The 15,338-nt window shown below is 38.1% G+C and overlaps 1 protein-coding gene and 1 long non-coding RNA gene across 2 annotated transcripts in view; one reads left to right on the top strand and one right to left on the bottom strand.

Moving 5' to 3' along the window:
* LOC117943120 overlaps positions 1-9,030 on the bottom strand; it is a 17,961-nt gene extending 8,931 nt beyond the window's left edge. Inside the window, exon 1 of the long non-coding RNA XR_004656292.1 lies at positions 8,946-9,030. This is a non-coding gene — a long non-coding RNA (uncharacterized LOC117943120). The remainder of the gene's footprint in view (positions 1-8,945) is intronic.
* LOC117943375 (V-set and immunoglobulin domain-containing protein 1-like) overlaps positions 1-11,498 on the top strand; it is a 140,546-nt gene extending 129,048 nt beyond the window's left edge. Inside the window, exons 7-8 of the mRNA XM_034869458.1 lie at positions 11,021-11,362; positions 11,482-11,498. Of these exons, the coding sequence (XP_034725349.1) occupies positions 11,021-11,362; positions 11,482-11,498 (359 nt within the window). The remainder of the gene's footprint in view (positions 1-11,020; positions 11,363-11,481) is intronic.
* Positions 11,499-15,338: the final 3,840 nt, after the last annotated feature.

Here is a 15,338-nt window from a genome sequence, read left to right as displayed (position 1 = left end):
CCCCCCCCCCCCCAAAAAAAAACGTCAGGCCTCCTACTTCACCATCACATTACATTATACAATTACAACGTGCTGCTGAGTCCCTCATCGTCTCTGTTGCTGTCTCAATGAGGAAGAAATATATTGTACTTCCTGTATTTATCTGTACTCATTTAGATAAAACACGTTTTGGCTGACAAACCACTTTGTTTCCTGCAACTCTGTTCTGCTGACCAAATACAGCAGAACATGTCCATATCTGTTAGATTAAACCTATTATAGATATATTTTTAATTTCAGCATCCTGTTGGTTTGCAAGTAGAAATATTTTTGCAACAGCAGTAACTTCACACATCTCTAATACAGTAACTTGATGGTGCAGTATTAAGTGCCATGAGGCTGATGTGAGTAGAAAGAGGAAGTGGAACTAAACTAAACCCCAGAGGTTGAGGAAGCAGCTCCAGAAGCAGTGAGAGCTGAACCCAGAGAGACTTCTAGAAATGGAGCGAAAGTTAAGAGAGGGTCATTCTAGTCTAAGTAGGGGGGTAACACAAAATGCTGGTCCCTGTAGAAAGGCATTTTTTATGGTCCCCTCCCCGCATCCACATCTATTCATTCTAGGTTTTTTTTGGGCCCTCCTCACATGAGGGCCCTGGGTACTCAGTTCCCCCCCCCCACACACACACACAGTCCGACGCCCATGAGCATTAATGATCGCCTTCCTTCATGTTTGAGACGTAAGGGGTAAAAGAGTTCACGTGCTGGTCTAAGGACAACATTCCTAAATGAAAGTGACACTTTTCACCAAAAACTTCCAGGAACTTTGGAACCAAATTAATTAAATTAAGGAAATAAATTCAGGAACTGAAAGTCCATTCTGTACATTTCTTGTTTGAAACCATGTGAAACACAGAATTCTACATACCAACATACCAAAAAGCCTTGGAGAGTGCCACACCAGCTTTAAAGTTCCCTGCAGATGTGTGTGTGGTATCGACTTCTTTTCTAGAGATGACTAATTTAAATTTTACAACAAAAGAGTGAGGACATTTTTGGAGATTGAGGACATTTCCTCTTCAACTTCTTAAAAATTCAGTGTAAGATTTGTAGAATTGGGCTTTGTATCGTACGTGGATAACTTTTCAAAATTCAGAGTTTTGTGACTGGTGTTAATGTTAAAAAATCAACAGTGAAAGACATGCATGTTGCACATACTCCCTACTAAGACGGGGCGGTGTACTGGCTGTTCACAAGATATGGAATTAGGATATATTGATATGTTGAGTATATATTTATATACTGTGGTGTTACATATTTGACATTTCTTCTGCTCATTGAATCCACAACAGTCTCAGGTTTTTTAGTCAGAAGTCAGTGTGCAGAAATATACGAATACACCATTTCAGGTGAAAATATAAAAATGTATTGTATACTGCATGAGAAAAACTGCATGGCTTTACAAAATGGGAGTGTCTGTAAAGGGGAGACCCGTCGGTACCCTTAGAACCCATTTTCATTCAGACATCTTGAGGTCAGAGGTCAAGGGATCCCTTTGGAAATGGCCATGCCAGTTTTCCCCTTGCCAAAATGTACTTTGTATATATATATATATATATATATATATATATATATATATACATGTATGTTTTATCTGCTGCACTTGCAGGGTATCATGTCATGACAATCAGCGCTCCATCTTCTATCCAAATGTTTGAAACATGAAATAAGTCAAACTCTATGTTGTTGTGACTGTTTTGGATGTTTCTGTGTTCAAACTCTAATAAAAGAAACAAACTATAAACATACTTCTGATACTACAACATTTTCATGGCTGCTCGACAGTTGGTTATGAATCTTCAACATTAACCGTCATAATAAAGTTGTTTTAACTCTTTGATCTTCTTTTAACTTTTGGGAAACTTTTAATCACTCCATCTACACGTATCTGAATATATATTTACTCAAGTAGCTGGAAGTTAACGTACGTGCATCTGGAAAAATCCATATAGGAACATTACTTAAAGGTACCCTGCCAAACAACACTGGTTTTACTTGTATTTTTTAAAATATGTCAGGTCCAGGTGAGTGTGGTTCTGTTATCATATGTGTGTGTGTGTGTGTGTGTGTGTGTGTGTGTGTGTTATGTTGTGAATGTGAAGATGAACTACTACCTCCTCTGTCAGTTCTAGCCACTGGAAAGAAATAAGAGGAGAAATCAGACCAATCACAACAGCTGTTCAGTCTGACGTCGTGTTGCCTGCGCTCATTACTATTCAAGGTAGAAGTACACATAATACTCTTAGGTTTACAAAGGATGGGTGGTAAGGTAGCCAAAAGTGAAGTGAAATTTACAAGCAGATGAACTGAAAAAGAAGACTGTGTTACGGCTGCTGCTGGTACCTTCCCATGTGTTTAACCCTTTCACTAGTCTGGATCAAAGGAAGTACATTTCCAGGATAATCCGGTCCCTCACCTCCGCTCTCTGCATGTTGCCTTTAGTAAAAGTCCCTTCGCTTTGGGAAGCACGCTGAAAATGTCAAATTCTGACAAAATTTGGATGCTGCAACAAGACAGGCCTGCTTGGTTCTTTCAGGGAAAGATTGTAAAGATTTACAAAAAATATGTTTAGGTCATTTCCTTTCTATCTGGGACGTTTTGGGACTGATTGTTGGGACTAATTGTGGGACAAAGAGCGCATGGAGATACACTGGTAAGAGATAATGAGGTTTAACCCTTTCTCCGCTAATTTAAATATCTCACGATTGTACACATCCGTAGCTTAGCGCCAAAGACGATTTGGATTAGTTGGAAGAAATACAAACAACCCACAGCAGGTTTTTTCCCCCTCCTATCCCATAATGCATCTGTGGTGTAGCCAGACTTTAGACCTACTACACAGTTAAATCATCAGAAAGTATTGATTACACTGTACCTGGTTGTTGATCCAGTACGGCTGCTTTTTGTTCACAGTTAATTCTTTTCTGTGCAGTTAGTTAATTAACTTTTATTTTGGAGAAATTTCACTGGAAAAGGTTTTTTTCTGTAGATCAGAGATGGCAGAAGTTCATAGACAACCATGGAGCATCTAGTGGAACTACTGTGTTTGTGTCTCCGTGTTTGACCGAAAAAACACTTTGTGTAGTACAGAGTAGAAGTACAGATACTCTTGTTAAAAAATACTCTAGTAAAAGTAGAAGTACTGATTAAACTTATAATTCATTAAAGTATAAAAGTAAAAGTAGCCTTGTGAACGACAAAGCTCTCTGGACCAGACAGATGTTACTAGAGAGACGCTGAGAAACTACAGTGGACATGAAGAAAGGCTCTTTATTCTTCATATGCCGTTGGCTACATGTTAAATGGATGTCTGCCAATAGGCCTAAAAAATCTAATATATGATTATTGTGACAGAGATTGGGACTCCAGGTTATTGAGATTCTACATGAGAAGCGAGATATGAATTTAGATGTGATTCTGTGAGCACTCACAGATCCAGTTTCTATTTTTAATCTTCAGCTTAACATTTAAAGGAATGTGTGTCTGTGTGTTCAAATATGGCTTCTGGAAATAAAATAAAAGATAAAATATTAATTACTAAACAAACATTAATGAAGAAGTTCCCCAGCACATTGGCCAGGAGTCCTTCTTGATGTCCTACTGTCTCTAACATCTCTCAGATAAGGCCGAGGATTATGGGAAATGTCTCACTGCTTGTCTGAATCTCTGGGATCTCTGTTTTCTTCATGTTCAATCATGTCCTCGTCCATACTTCTATATGTCCAACGTTAGCGCCATCAAGCTGCACTGATTTGCTGTAAATGAATGCAGAATGCGCAGAATCTGTCGAGTTGTATTAGTGGTGCGTCAGGTGCAACGTACAGTCCCATCTATTAGATTAAATACGGTAATGATGGACCAACAGTAACGATAACTCCAGTGAAATGATTGAAACTTGTTAGTGAGGACTAGATCTAGGACTGGATTTAAAGCTGAGTCTGGTTCCAGCTTGGCCCCAGGTGTGTGTGTTAACACACGGACGGAGACAATTTCTCTCTGTTTATTACAATCAAACATCATGTAACCTAGGTAACAGGTGAAGAAAACACAACAAAATCACTAGGTAACTCACTTTAAATGTAAATGAACTACAGACCAACACAACAACAGGCTGAAATGAACTGACAGCATCAGTTATACGACTTACTCTATTTCTCAAAGACACACACACTCTTAGCTGATTATCCTCCAGACAGCTATAGTCTCTTTTTCTTTCCTCACTTTCTTCTTCCGTTTTTCTTTTTTTTCTTTTTTCTTTTAATTTTTTTTATTAATCCCCAATGGGGAAGCACTTTCTTCTTCTTCCGTGTGGCGCGCGGGAAGTATTTGTACTTCGTTACTTCCTGTCTCTGCTGCTGATGAGTGGTCAGTAGAAGAAGACTTCTTTAACAGTGATTATATTAATATATAGAGCTTAATCTGAGGCTCTGTAGGTTATATTTAATAATCAGCTTTAATGTTAGCGTGAAAATAAAGAACTTTTTGCAGTTTGCACTCAGTAGGAGCACCTCTGGAGCAGAATGCATGAGTCATAGTTATGTGAAGGTGAAGCTTTTATTCTGAAGGATTTGGGCTGTTGTTGCATCTTACATAACCCTCGAAACCGAAAGTGTTTCTGATCAGCCAATCAGCCGTTAGCAGTGTCTCCATCTCCGTTAGTAGAGCCGTTGAGATGTTAAACTGATGTTTCATTGTTAGGAGATCAACAGCGATGGAGCTTCTTCATCTTCTTCCTCCTCTTCCTCTTCTGTGTCTCTGCCTCCTGACTCGCTCTGGACTCACGTCTGCTCAACTAAACGGTGAGAAAGCTGATCATTACACTGAGTTATGGATTTGTAAATGTAATGTTTATTTTATGTAAATGTCTGAGGCATCAGTAACAGGCAGAGGTCTGGAAACAGAGTTTTAATCATGCTGCTCAGCTGCTGTCACATTAAAATGGTTCCTAATATTTAGCACGGATCAAAAATGTTGGTGCTTTAATAACTTTAGATGTAGCGTCATTTCTGGTGCGTGTGTGTGTGTGTGTGTGTGCGTGTGTGTGTGCGTGCGCGCGGTCTCCATTTTGTCCTAGGTGGGGCTTTTTGCTCATTTCCCAGAAACTGTCCGCTGCCAACTGCTGCAGCTGCATATTCTGATAAGATAAAGCAGAAACCAAAATATGACAAGTTTAGCTGTTTTGTTGTTGTTTATTTCGATCACATTCAAAACATCACATACATATAACATAAATGGTAAAAAACAAAAAGGTTTCACCTTAGTTCATACAGTGTGATCTTAACTCGTTTATAATACATTCTGATGGTGTAGATTATAGCATTACAACTACACTTTATACTTATTATTTTATTCTTATTTTGTTCATAGGTCCCTCAGGATCTTATCAATAATAAGTGTATTATTAATTTCTGTGTTTTATATATATATATATATATATTAAATATAAACACAGTTATAACGTGCAGAAGATAAACAAAAATTACTAAAAGAGCATGTGTAGCATCTTGTTTTTTGAATCTTCGTAGCGGGAAACACATTTTCATTCCCACGTGTTTGCTGCTGATCTCCAGCTCTGTTTAACATTTGTTCTCATCTTTATCTTTGTGATGCCCGTTCCACGATCTCTTCTCTCTCTAATGCAACATGGAAGAAGTATTCAGATCCTTTACTGCAGTAGAAGTACTAATACACTGTAAATAATACTCTGTTGCAAATGTCCTGCATTGGAAATGTAACTTAAGTAAAAGTCGGTAATTATCATCAGGGAAATGTAGGTAAAGTATTACAAAGTTAAAGTAAATCCTCACATTTTAGAAACTGGAAACGATCCAAACAGTTGTTTGTTTATTGGGACGGTGCCCACTCCCCCCCCCCCCCATGTTATTTCCTGTCAGCTCTCCACTTCCTGGTTTGGGTTTGATGTTAATTTTAAAATGTATTTATAGGCTAAGGGCGTACATTCAAATGTAAACCAGAGAAATTTCAAGTTTTACTTCTCTCTCTCTCTCTCTTTCTCCCTCTCTCTCTCTCTCTCTTTCTCCCTCTCTCTCTATCTCTCTTTCTCTCTCTCTCTCTCTCTCTCTCTCTCTCTCTCTCTCTCTCTCTCTCTCTCTCTCTCTCTCTCTCTCTAATGCTCTTTTTTCCACCCAGATGTAATAACCTGTGTAGTGATGCTTGCTGTATCTGATGAGGAGACAGGATGTGGTCAATAATAAGAGCTGTGATGGCAACAGGTTCATAGGATGTTAACTAGACCTGTTTCTTTACAGAGCAGTGGTGTTAATCTACATTTACTTATTTATTTACTTATTTGTCTGACCGACCGGCAGAAGACAACGTTGATATTTTTGTCGTCTTACTGTCGCAAATTTTTTATGAAATTGTTCTTAGTTTCTGTCCAGGAAGTAAAGTCGTGGTATCGTAATAGAAGAGAAAAAGAGAAAAGCACGTCTGTAACATTTCTAACTCAGCTCATCTCTGAACTTCATCCAATCACATTAGAGAGAGAGAGAGAGAGAGAGGGAGAGAGAGAGAGAGAGAGAGAGAGAGAGAGAGAGAGAGACTTTCTCTAGTTGAAATATTTAAATGCGGGACTCATACCCTAATAAATACATTTTAAAAATTCACATCAAACCTACTGCATATAAAGGGAGACTTTTAATTACAACAAACAGCTGAGACTCACCTGGTGCTGCTCTCTCTCTCCACACACCTGTCCCCCTGCAGCTGATTGGAGGCCACGCCCACCTCCACAGCTTCTAAACTCAGGATAAAAATCTGAAATATATCCTGAAAAAATAAAATGGGCAAATATGTGTCTGGAGCAATGCAAAGGGTTTTTCAAAATAAGGCCACAATAACTGATTTATTTGTTATATCTTAAGTTTGTATCTTATCACAAAAAAATACATTTTTAAACTTAATTACTCGGCATGTAAACGTAGAGCTGTGATTCTTATTTTTTTTTGTGACTGACAGACCCGAAATTGGAATGAAAGAAAGAAAACATGACCAAACGTAGCCGATAGTCGCTCACCCTCCACCTGCAGGCTCCAGACCGCCAGAGCCAGCGCTGCTCAGAGAGGTTTTAGACAGTGACGTGCGGTGATGTCAGTAAGAGGCTAGGCACTGAGTTATGAAAGCCAGATTACCTAATTTATTGTTTAGGCTAATAAAACAGTAGGCTAAACGTTACGCACAAGCGCGGCACACACCCACTGTCGATAGCAAGACATTTCCAATCAATCTATCAATCAAAATCAATCTAATGTAATTATATAACACTTTACAGCAGGCTACGGTGCTTAACAGAATGATTAAAATTACATCATCCAATAGAAAGAGTGAACATAGAAACAGTAAAATCAGAAAAGGTCTCAATAGAGGGCTGATAGAGGTGCTGGCCCGGTCCGGTTCCGACTGGATGTTTTGATCCGTTTCAGGGTGGAAAATGTGCAAAGCTGTAGTTGCCGGTATTATATGAGCTGACGGTTTTTCCTGCTTGGTTAAAGCTGCGGGCGGGTTGTGGTAAGATCCAGGACCCCGTAGAGGCCCAGCCGCTGACTGTTCAGATCCAGGACCCCGCAGGTCCCGCCGCTCACTGTTAGCACGGCCACATAGCCACATCTTTTCTTCCGTACCAGTCAGTTTGAAACGATGCGACGAGTATTCGTCCCTTTTGCTGCAGTAGTCCCTCTAATGCTGGCGTAGACCTCCATCTTGCTATTAGTTCTTTTTTTTAATTCATATCTAGTTTAGAGAAATTCCTCAGTGCTGTGATATCGGCGGACTCCGCTGCTGTCATTTTGACTTTGAATTTCGCAGGAATTGCGCTTACAACGTAGCTGGTGTAATGACGTCAGCTACGCAAAGGGCCAGGAATATCTCGATTTTAATTGGTTCATTTTCATCATATCATTTTTGATATGTAACGGAGATGATAACTGGCATAACACATTTACGTGCAAAGGCACATCAGAGTTGTGCCTTTTGACGTACATGTTAAAGAATACAGGATCGAAGTGCGCATGAGCAACATTGGCTAATCGCTTGAATGGGCAGTAAAGGCACAGCTTATTCTACCATTTTTTCTATTTGATTATGTGTAACTGCTACATTTGTCATCGTACCGTTTAAATAATTGCAATAACACACATATAAATCACAAGAATAAACAGTAAAAATACAAACACAAGTTATACAATTAAATACATTTATTTAATAAACATTTTTATGCTTGAATTTTGGCAGTGCCTACCTTGCCTACCATGACTGCACATCACTGGTTTTAGAAAGCCGTGTTTTGTCAAAGGAAAATATTTCCTCAATAGTTTTTATTGTATCCGATAATCAATGAGCTGTTGCAGTAACAAACCTGAAGGAATAAAGCAAAAGCTGTCAGATAAATGTAGTTTGGGGGGGGGACTTAGCCCCTAATGAGCACAGCTCTAGGTCTAGTGTCCCTGTTTTAAGTTTTACAAAAATAAAAACATGATGTGTTTTGGAGGTATATATTCTTCTGAGCTAAAAATGTCCCCTAACCTGGGGACACATCCAGTCAGCCCCCAGCAGCTAGCAGCCGGCCCGGTCCGGTGCTAAGGACGCTTTGTTTTTAGCCGTCTTTACAGTTAGCTAAATTTACCAGACAAACCAGGGATAAGGCCCCAAAAAGACTAATACTAGCCTACTAGTAATTTAAAGATGTGGTAGCATTAGATCTGGATGGGAAGGATAACTCTGGGAGTTGGAAGGGGGGGGGGGGTCATGATTCTACCTTCTCACTCCGCGACACTGGTTCGTGGCGCTAAATGTCGCAATTTTGGTTTTATATTTCATATCGTTAAAGCCCTAAAACATACTGATTAATACATGATTTTATCTTTCAGGACCAGCTGTCATCGATGTGAAACATGGCCGTGATGTTGTGTTACCCTGCTCTCTCAGCACCAAGGAGGACATTGAGTTTAAACTCTTTGACTGGAGCAAAGCTCCTCAGAAAGATGAAGGTCAGAAGGAGGTGTTCCAGTATGACGCAGGCATTCATTACAACAACGGTCGAGGTGGTCAGAGTGAAGAGTTCAAAGGTCGAGTCTCTCATTTTCCAGATGAACTGAAACACGGCAACGCCTCCATAATCATCAGAAATACAAAGATATCTGACAGTGGAGAATACAGATGTTATTTTCCTCGGCTTCAAACATCTCAAACTTTCTACATTCAGCTTGTTGTTGGTGAGTACTTTTATTATGTTTGCTCATTTTTAATCATTTAAAAAATATGTCTGCAAGATAAAACAGTTTCTTTGTAACTGTTTTAAAGTTGATAATACTTGACCAGCACTAAGTAATGTTGTGTAGCCTGTTCTCTTAGGGCTCATCGTGATCATGGATATTTCTGTCTCTTAATACCAAAACATTTAATCTGTATAATACCAGGACCACGAGGACCTGATGTATGTAAATGACATCACTGTTAAACACTCACCAGGTTTCATTAGGTGTGTTGATCTCACTTCAGGCTCTAAAACAGTTGAAATGATAAAATATTGTACATAAAAATCTGAAGCTTTCTTATTTTTTCCCTTTTACTTTCTATTTAAAATACAATAAATCATGATGAAGGCCATCAGGCTGAAACTAACAAGATTTTTCTTTCAACTTGTCTTAATCAAAACATCTCACAGACCAACTATCTGCCAAAACATCCCCAAAACAACAGGCCACCTATAAACCCGGATAATGAGCTACTCACCCTCCATCATGTGTTAAACTGGATGTTATATGACTTTATTAATCATATAAAAGTGGAATTCTTGAAGCAGGTCGTGCAGTGTAAAGTTTTCTCTCTTTGTTTTTAGTTTTTTCAGTTTTTGGTAGTTTACATTTACATGTCAGCTTACCAACTAGTTTTAACAACTGACCCCTTCAGGTGGAGGCTTGTCCTGTGGATCCGGATCATTGTATTTTATGATTATTGTGACAAAATTGATGATGATCTACTGCATCTTACCAGTTTCCCACTTCCTGGTTTGAGTTTTTTTGTGAATTTAAAATGTATTTATAGGTTAAGGGTCGTACATTTAAATATAAACCAGAGAAACTTCAAGTTTTACTCCACTCTCTCTCTCTCCCTCTCTCTCTTTCTCTCTCTCCCTCTCTCTCCCTCTCTCTCCCTCTCTCTCTCTCTCTCTCTCTCTTTCTCCCTCTCTCTCTCTCTCTCTCTCTAATGCTCTTTTTCTAACCAGATGTAATAACCTGTGTAGTGATGCTTGCTGTATCTGATGAGGAGACAGGATGTGGTCATAGATACGAGCTGTAAAGCCAACAGGTTCATAGGATGTTAACTAGACCTGTTTCTTTACAGAGCAGTGGTGTTAACCTACATTTACTTATTTATTTGCCTGACCGACCAGCAGAAGACAAGATTGATATTTTTGTCACCTTACATTTTGTGACAAAAATGTTATCAAATTGTTCTAAGTTTCTGGCTGAAACTAACAAGATTTATCTTTCAACTGGTTTTACTCAAAAAATCTCACAGACCAACTAACTTCTGTCCAGGAAGTAAAGTCGTGGTATCGTACTAGAAGAGAAAAAGAGAAAAGCACACGTCTGTAACATTTCTAACTCAGCTCAAAACTAAAGTTCATACAATCATTGACATCATCATTATTGAAAGTCCTCAATCTGCGAAGAGAGAGAGAGAGAGAGATACCCCTATACCGAGTTGATGGTCAACATTATTTAGGAAATAGAGAGTTCAATCTTATTAATTTTTCATTGCATGCTTAAGACCAGGTGAAATGTAGGATAATGGTTACAAAAATTAGAATATATCCTAGAATATATCCTCAAAACTAACAAAAACATGAGAATCAGAAAAAGATTTGCAGAGCACAATGTGCTAAACAAGCCTGTTTAAGTCTGTCTAAACCTAATTACTCTACATATAAACGTACTGATTAATACCTGTTTTTATCTTCCAGAGCCAAAAGTCATCAAAGTGGAACAAGACCGTGATGTTGTGTTACCCTGCTCTCTCAGCACCAAGGAGGACATTACGTCTGAACTCTTTGACTGGAAGAAACCTCCTCAGAAAGATGAAGGTCTGAAGGAGGTGTTCTATAAAGAAGGCAAACATTACAACAACGGTCATCCAGGTCAGAGTGAAGAGTTCAAAGGTCGAGTCTCTCATTTTCAAGATGAACTGAAACACGGCAACGCCTCCATAATCATCAGAAACACAAAGATATCTGACAGTGGAGTCTACAGCTGTTATTTTCCAAATATTCAAACACCTCAAACATTCTACGTTAAGCTTGTTGTTGGTGAGTACTTTTATTAAACAGTTTAAGTTTTGATCAATAAACAGGATATTAAAATTTTCTTTTTAACGGTTTGTCAAGTTCATAATTCTTCCCAAACTCTGTTTTGTTTTGTCTTGTAGGTCGTGTTACCTCTTGAGGCTCATTGTGATCATGTATATTTCTGTCTCTTGATACCAAAACATTTAATCTGTATAATACCAGGACCACGAGGACCTGATTTATGTAAATGACATCACTGTTAAACAAACACTCACCAGGTTTCATAAGGTGTGTTGATCTCACTTCAGGCTCTGAAAGAGCTGCATTGATAACATATTTAAAAGATAAAATAGATTTTGTGATTTTTATTATATTTATTCAATATTTTAAACACAGTAAATCAGTAATAATAACAGCCTTCATGCTGAAATTCACAGGATCTCTCCTTCAACTTGTTTATAAAGTCTGTACCAAGTTTCAGGATGATTGACAGAAGTGTCTCAGAGATATTTTAGAAAATGTAATACAGAGCATCTCCAGCAGAGGACTCTAGAGCTCTCTCAAACCTTTTAAAAGTTACCAAATTATGTTAATAAATCTCTTTTTGACTCAGAAAACATTTGTTAAAATGTTAAATCTGACTAAAAAAAGCAGTTTTTTATATTTAAATAAAAATTAAAATAAAGATATGCATGTTTATTATCTTTAATCTCGCCTTTATAAACATATAAATAAAGTTTCTCTGTTCTGTTGGCATGCAGTTACCATGGAGACCAGCTACATAAACGCCCATATATGGTCAAGCAGGTAATTTAATTGGCTACAAGCTCACCGTGTTTCCATGGTGCTGACTTCCCATTGGACGAAACTAGCTGTCAATACGACACACGTGAGCTCACGTAGCGATGCTCTCCTATGATTGGCTGTTTGAGTTAAAAGTCCGGTAGGTACGTCACGTTGGATCGTAGAAAGATGCTGATTGGTTTATTTTGTTCCGGGGCGTTTCCTGATTTCAGAGATACTGAACATCATTGGTCGAAGGTTTTGTCAATACGTTAAAAAGACCGAAAATCCGATATTTTGAAAGTTTGTCGAGCGGCGCTAAAACTAAACGAGGAATATCAACGATTTTTATTTACGTTGTTTTTTACTTTGCTTGAATTTAAACGAGGTAAATTTAATCGGTGGACTTTTGTTCTTTAAAACGAGGCCCCGTTTGTTCAGAAATATCTCTTTTCGACCGTTAAATAGATTTTAACTGCGGCTAGACAGGATAGCAGGTACGTTGCTAACTGTGTACTGCCGTAAAGTAAGACGCTACTGTTGTGATGTCGTAAATCCTGTAATTAGGGTCTAAAATCCGCTGAAACAACGAACAGTTAACGTTTCAAACGAGGTATAATAAGTCTGTGTTGACTTCCAAAGTCAACATGAAAATGTGTTTATCTTTATTTAACAATTTTTTTCATGTAAATATCGGGTCGCGTGCAACCTCCGCGCTTCATAACATTAAAAGACAGATCAGAGGAAAACGACCCAGGTGAGTCCTGATGTTATAACGTCATCTGATGTTATAACGCCATCTGTAGCAGCTGTTTGGTTTCACAGGCCTGATGATTCATGAAACATTAGATTAGATTAAAATGTATTGCACACACCTTACAGGTAACGTTACTACGGCGACGAAGTGCAGTTTAGCCAATTATAAGAAAGCAAATATTCTGTAGCCTATACGTACAGAATATTTGATATATATAATATTTAAGTAAATAATTATAAGTACGAGAAATGCTATTAGTTAAACATTATTAACAGAATAAATAGCTGGAGCTATGATTATGAATTCAAAAGTGGAGACATTTATACACCATCGTCAGTTTGTTTGTGTAAATGTTAATTCAACATTTGTTTTTAAATAAATCTTCTTTTTTACAGGTTTATATCAACAGTGACTACAAATTGTCTTTATTGTGCATTGGTAAATTGTTGTTAAACACTCGTAATTTGACCCATTCAGGAAGGTGTGTGTGTGTGTGTGTGTGTGTGTGTGTGTGTGTGTGTGCACGCGCGCGCTTTTGTTTCTCCTTGTTTCTCTCACTCTGTAATTCCCATAGTGAATAAAATAGATGAAAACATCCCAATATGAATGTTTCAATGCTTTGATTGTCCTCTAGTGAGTTGTTCATACTGTGTTCACAGGTGCGGCGCCAAGACCATCTCTCACTATACTTAATCAAACAAATGACTGGTCTCTGCTGCAGTGTGAGGTTCACGGCTATCCAGAATCTAAAGTAGAGTGGCGGGACAGTGCTGGAAACACACTTCCTGCTGAGAAGATCAAACCAAAAGGAGATGTTTCCTACATCACTCTCAGAACTACTGTGACCAAGGCCGGCCTCTATCGCTGTGTGGCAATACAGGAGACCATCAGCCATCAGATTTATAATGAGATCTTTGTGCATTTCAGTGGTAAGATTCTTCCTCATTCTGATTTTATCTGTGAATAACTAAAAAAATGTGTGTGTGTGAAACAATGGCAGAGACAGTATTTTGGGTGGGCCACTGCAAAAGTGAGTGGGACATTTTCAAAAGGACTGAAAAAAAACCCATCAATGTTACCTTCCATCATACATCATTACAAGAGCAATAGCAGTACTGTCTACAACATGATCGACCAACAAAGCTCAGTCTAAAAAGTTTGTAAACAACAATATAGATTTAACTTTTTAAGGCTAAAATATATTTGCATCGGCAGAACCAGCAGCACTGGCTCTGCACAGCACTGTTATAAAATGTTAAAAATCATTTTATTGCACAAAGTGGCAACTAAACATGAACCCAAGCAGCAGAGAAGGCAGTTTACACAGTGCAGGACACACAGCCTCCGTCAGACAGAAATCACACATGTAACATATCCTCGTGCATTCATAATGGCATCGTTGCTTCAGGACTGCGGTCAGATCATGAGCAGCAGTAAAAGAAAATGAAATCAAAATGTTTCTGAGCTTGTTGTTAGAAATATTAACACAAACTAACTACTACATGTAACTGTGGAGAAGCTGATTGTTCTCTACAGAAAACACAACATGAGACCTGTTAAATACAGTTAAGTTATGTAACCAAATGAGCTGATATTGCTCAAAGTTATGGTAGTAATAATGTTACACTTAATGCCCCAGTTATCTCTGTTAAGCAGCTTATTACCGCTCGCTCTAAACAGCATGAATACATATTACTCAAACTAAAATATTCTACATACAGCATTTAGAAAGACAAAGCAGAATTGTCTGTTCTTTAACAACGTTTTACTAACTTAGTTTAATATTTCACTGTATCCATTAAAACTTATTTCTTGTAAGTTTTGCTGCAGCTCGTGATGCTGAAATAATTTCCATGTTTGTATCGTTGATGCTCTTCTCTGATTGGACGCAGCCACAGATGAAGCTTATTAAAAGTTACTTATTATTTAGTTAGACTTCACACGAAGTAAAAGATTTATTAACAGCTGTTAAACCTGATCCTGAGGATCAACATGAAAACTCCTCATGGGGGATTTAGTGACTGAAGTCAAAGTGAAAACTTAACAAAGGGTGTAACACGTTAATGTTTCTACCAAAATACACCGAGGCTCTGAAATCTGTACGAGCTGTAATCAGATTAATAAGAGTGAGTTATTCATTGTTGTCAGCCGAGTCACATGAATCACAAACAGAATGACGCTTAAAGATGTAGATATGATTTAGTTATTGATTATTTTACTTAACTGGAAACTGAAAAACTTAAAACAAGGACCAAACTGTAACTTTTGTAATAAATACAATGATGGTTCCAGCTGTTGCAGTAGAAATGCCAACATCTCCTGGTGCCTTTTTGATTTTTCATGCTTTTTCATAGCTTTATCTGATTTTGAAGGATTTGTCACAGGTTGGGCAGCACAGACCATCATAATAATCATCAATTGTCAGTCTGTGTCTATTGGGCCGCTCTGCATCTCCTC

This window comes from Etheostoma cragini, chromosome 4 (genome assembly GCF_013103735.1).
Source record: "Etheostoma cragini isolate CJK2018 chromosome 4, CSU_Ecrag_1.0, whole genome shotgun sequence".
Classification (NCBI taxonomy): domain Eukaryota; kingdom Metazoa; phylum Chordata; class Actinopteri; order Perciformes; family Percidae; genus Etheostoma; species Etheostoma cragini.
This window is presented reverse-complemented; position numbering and strand designations above follow the sequence as displayed.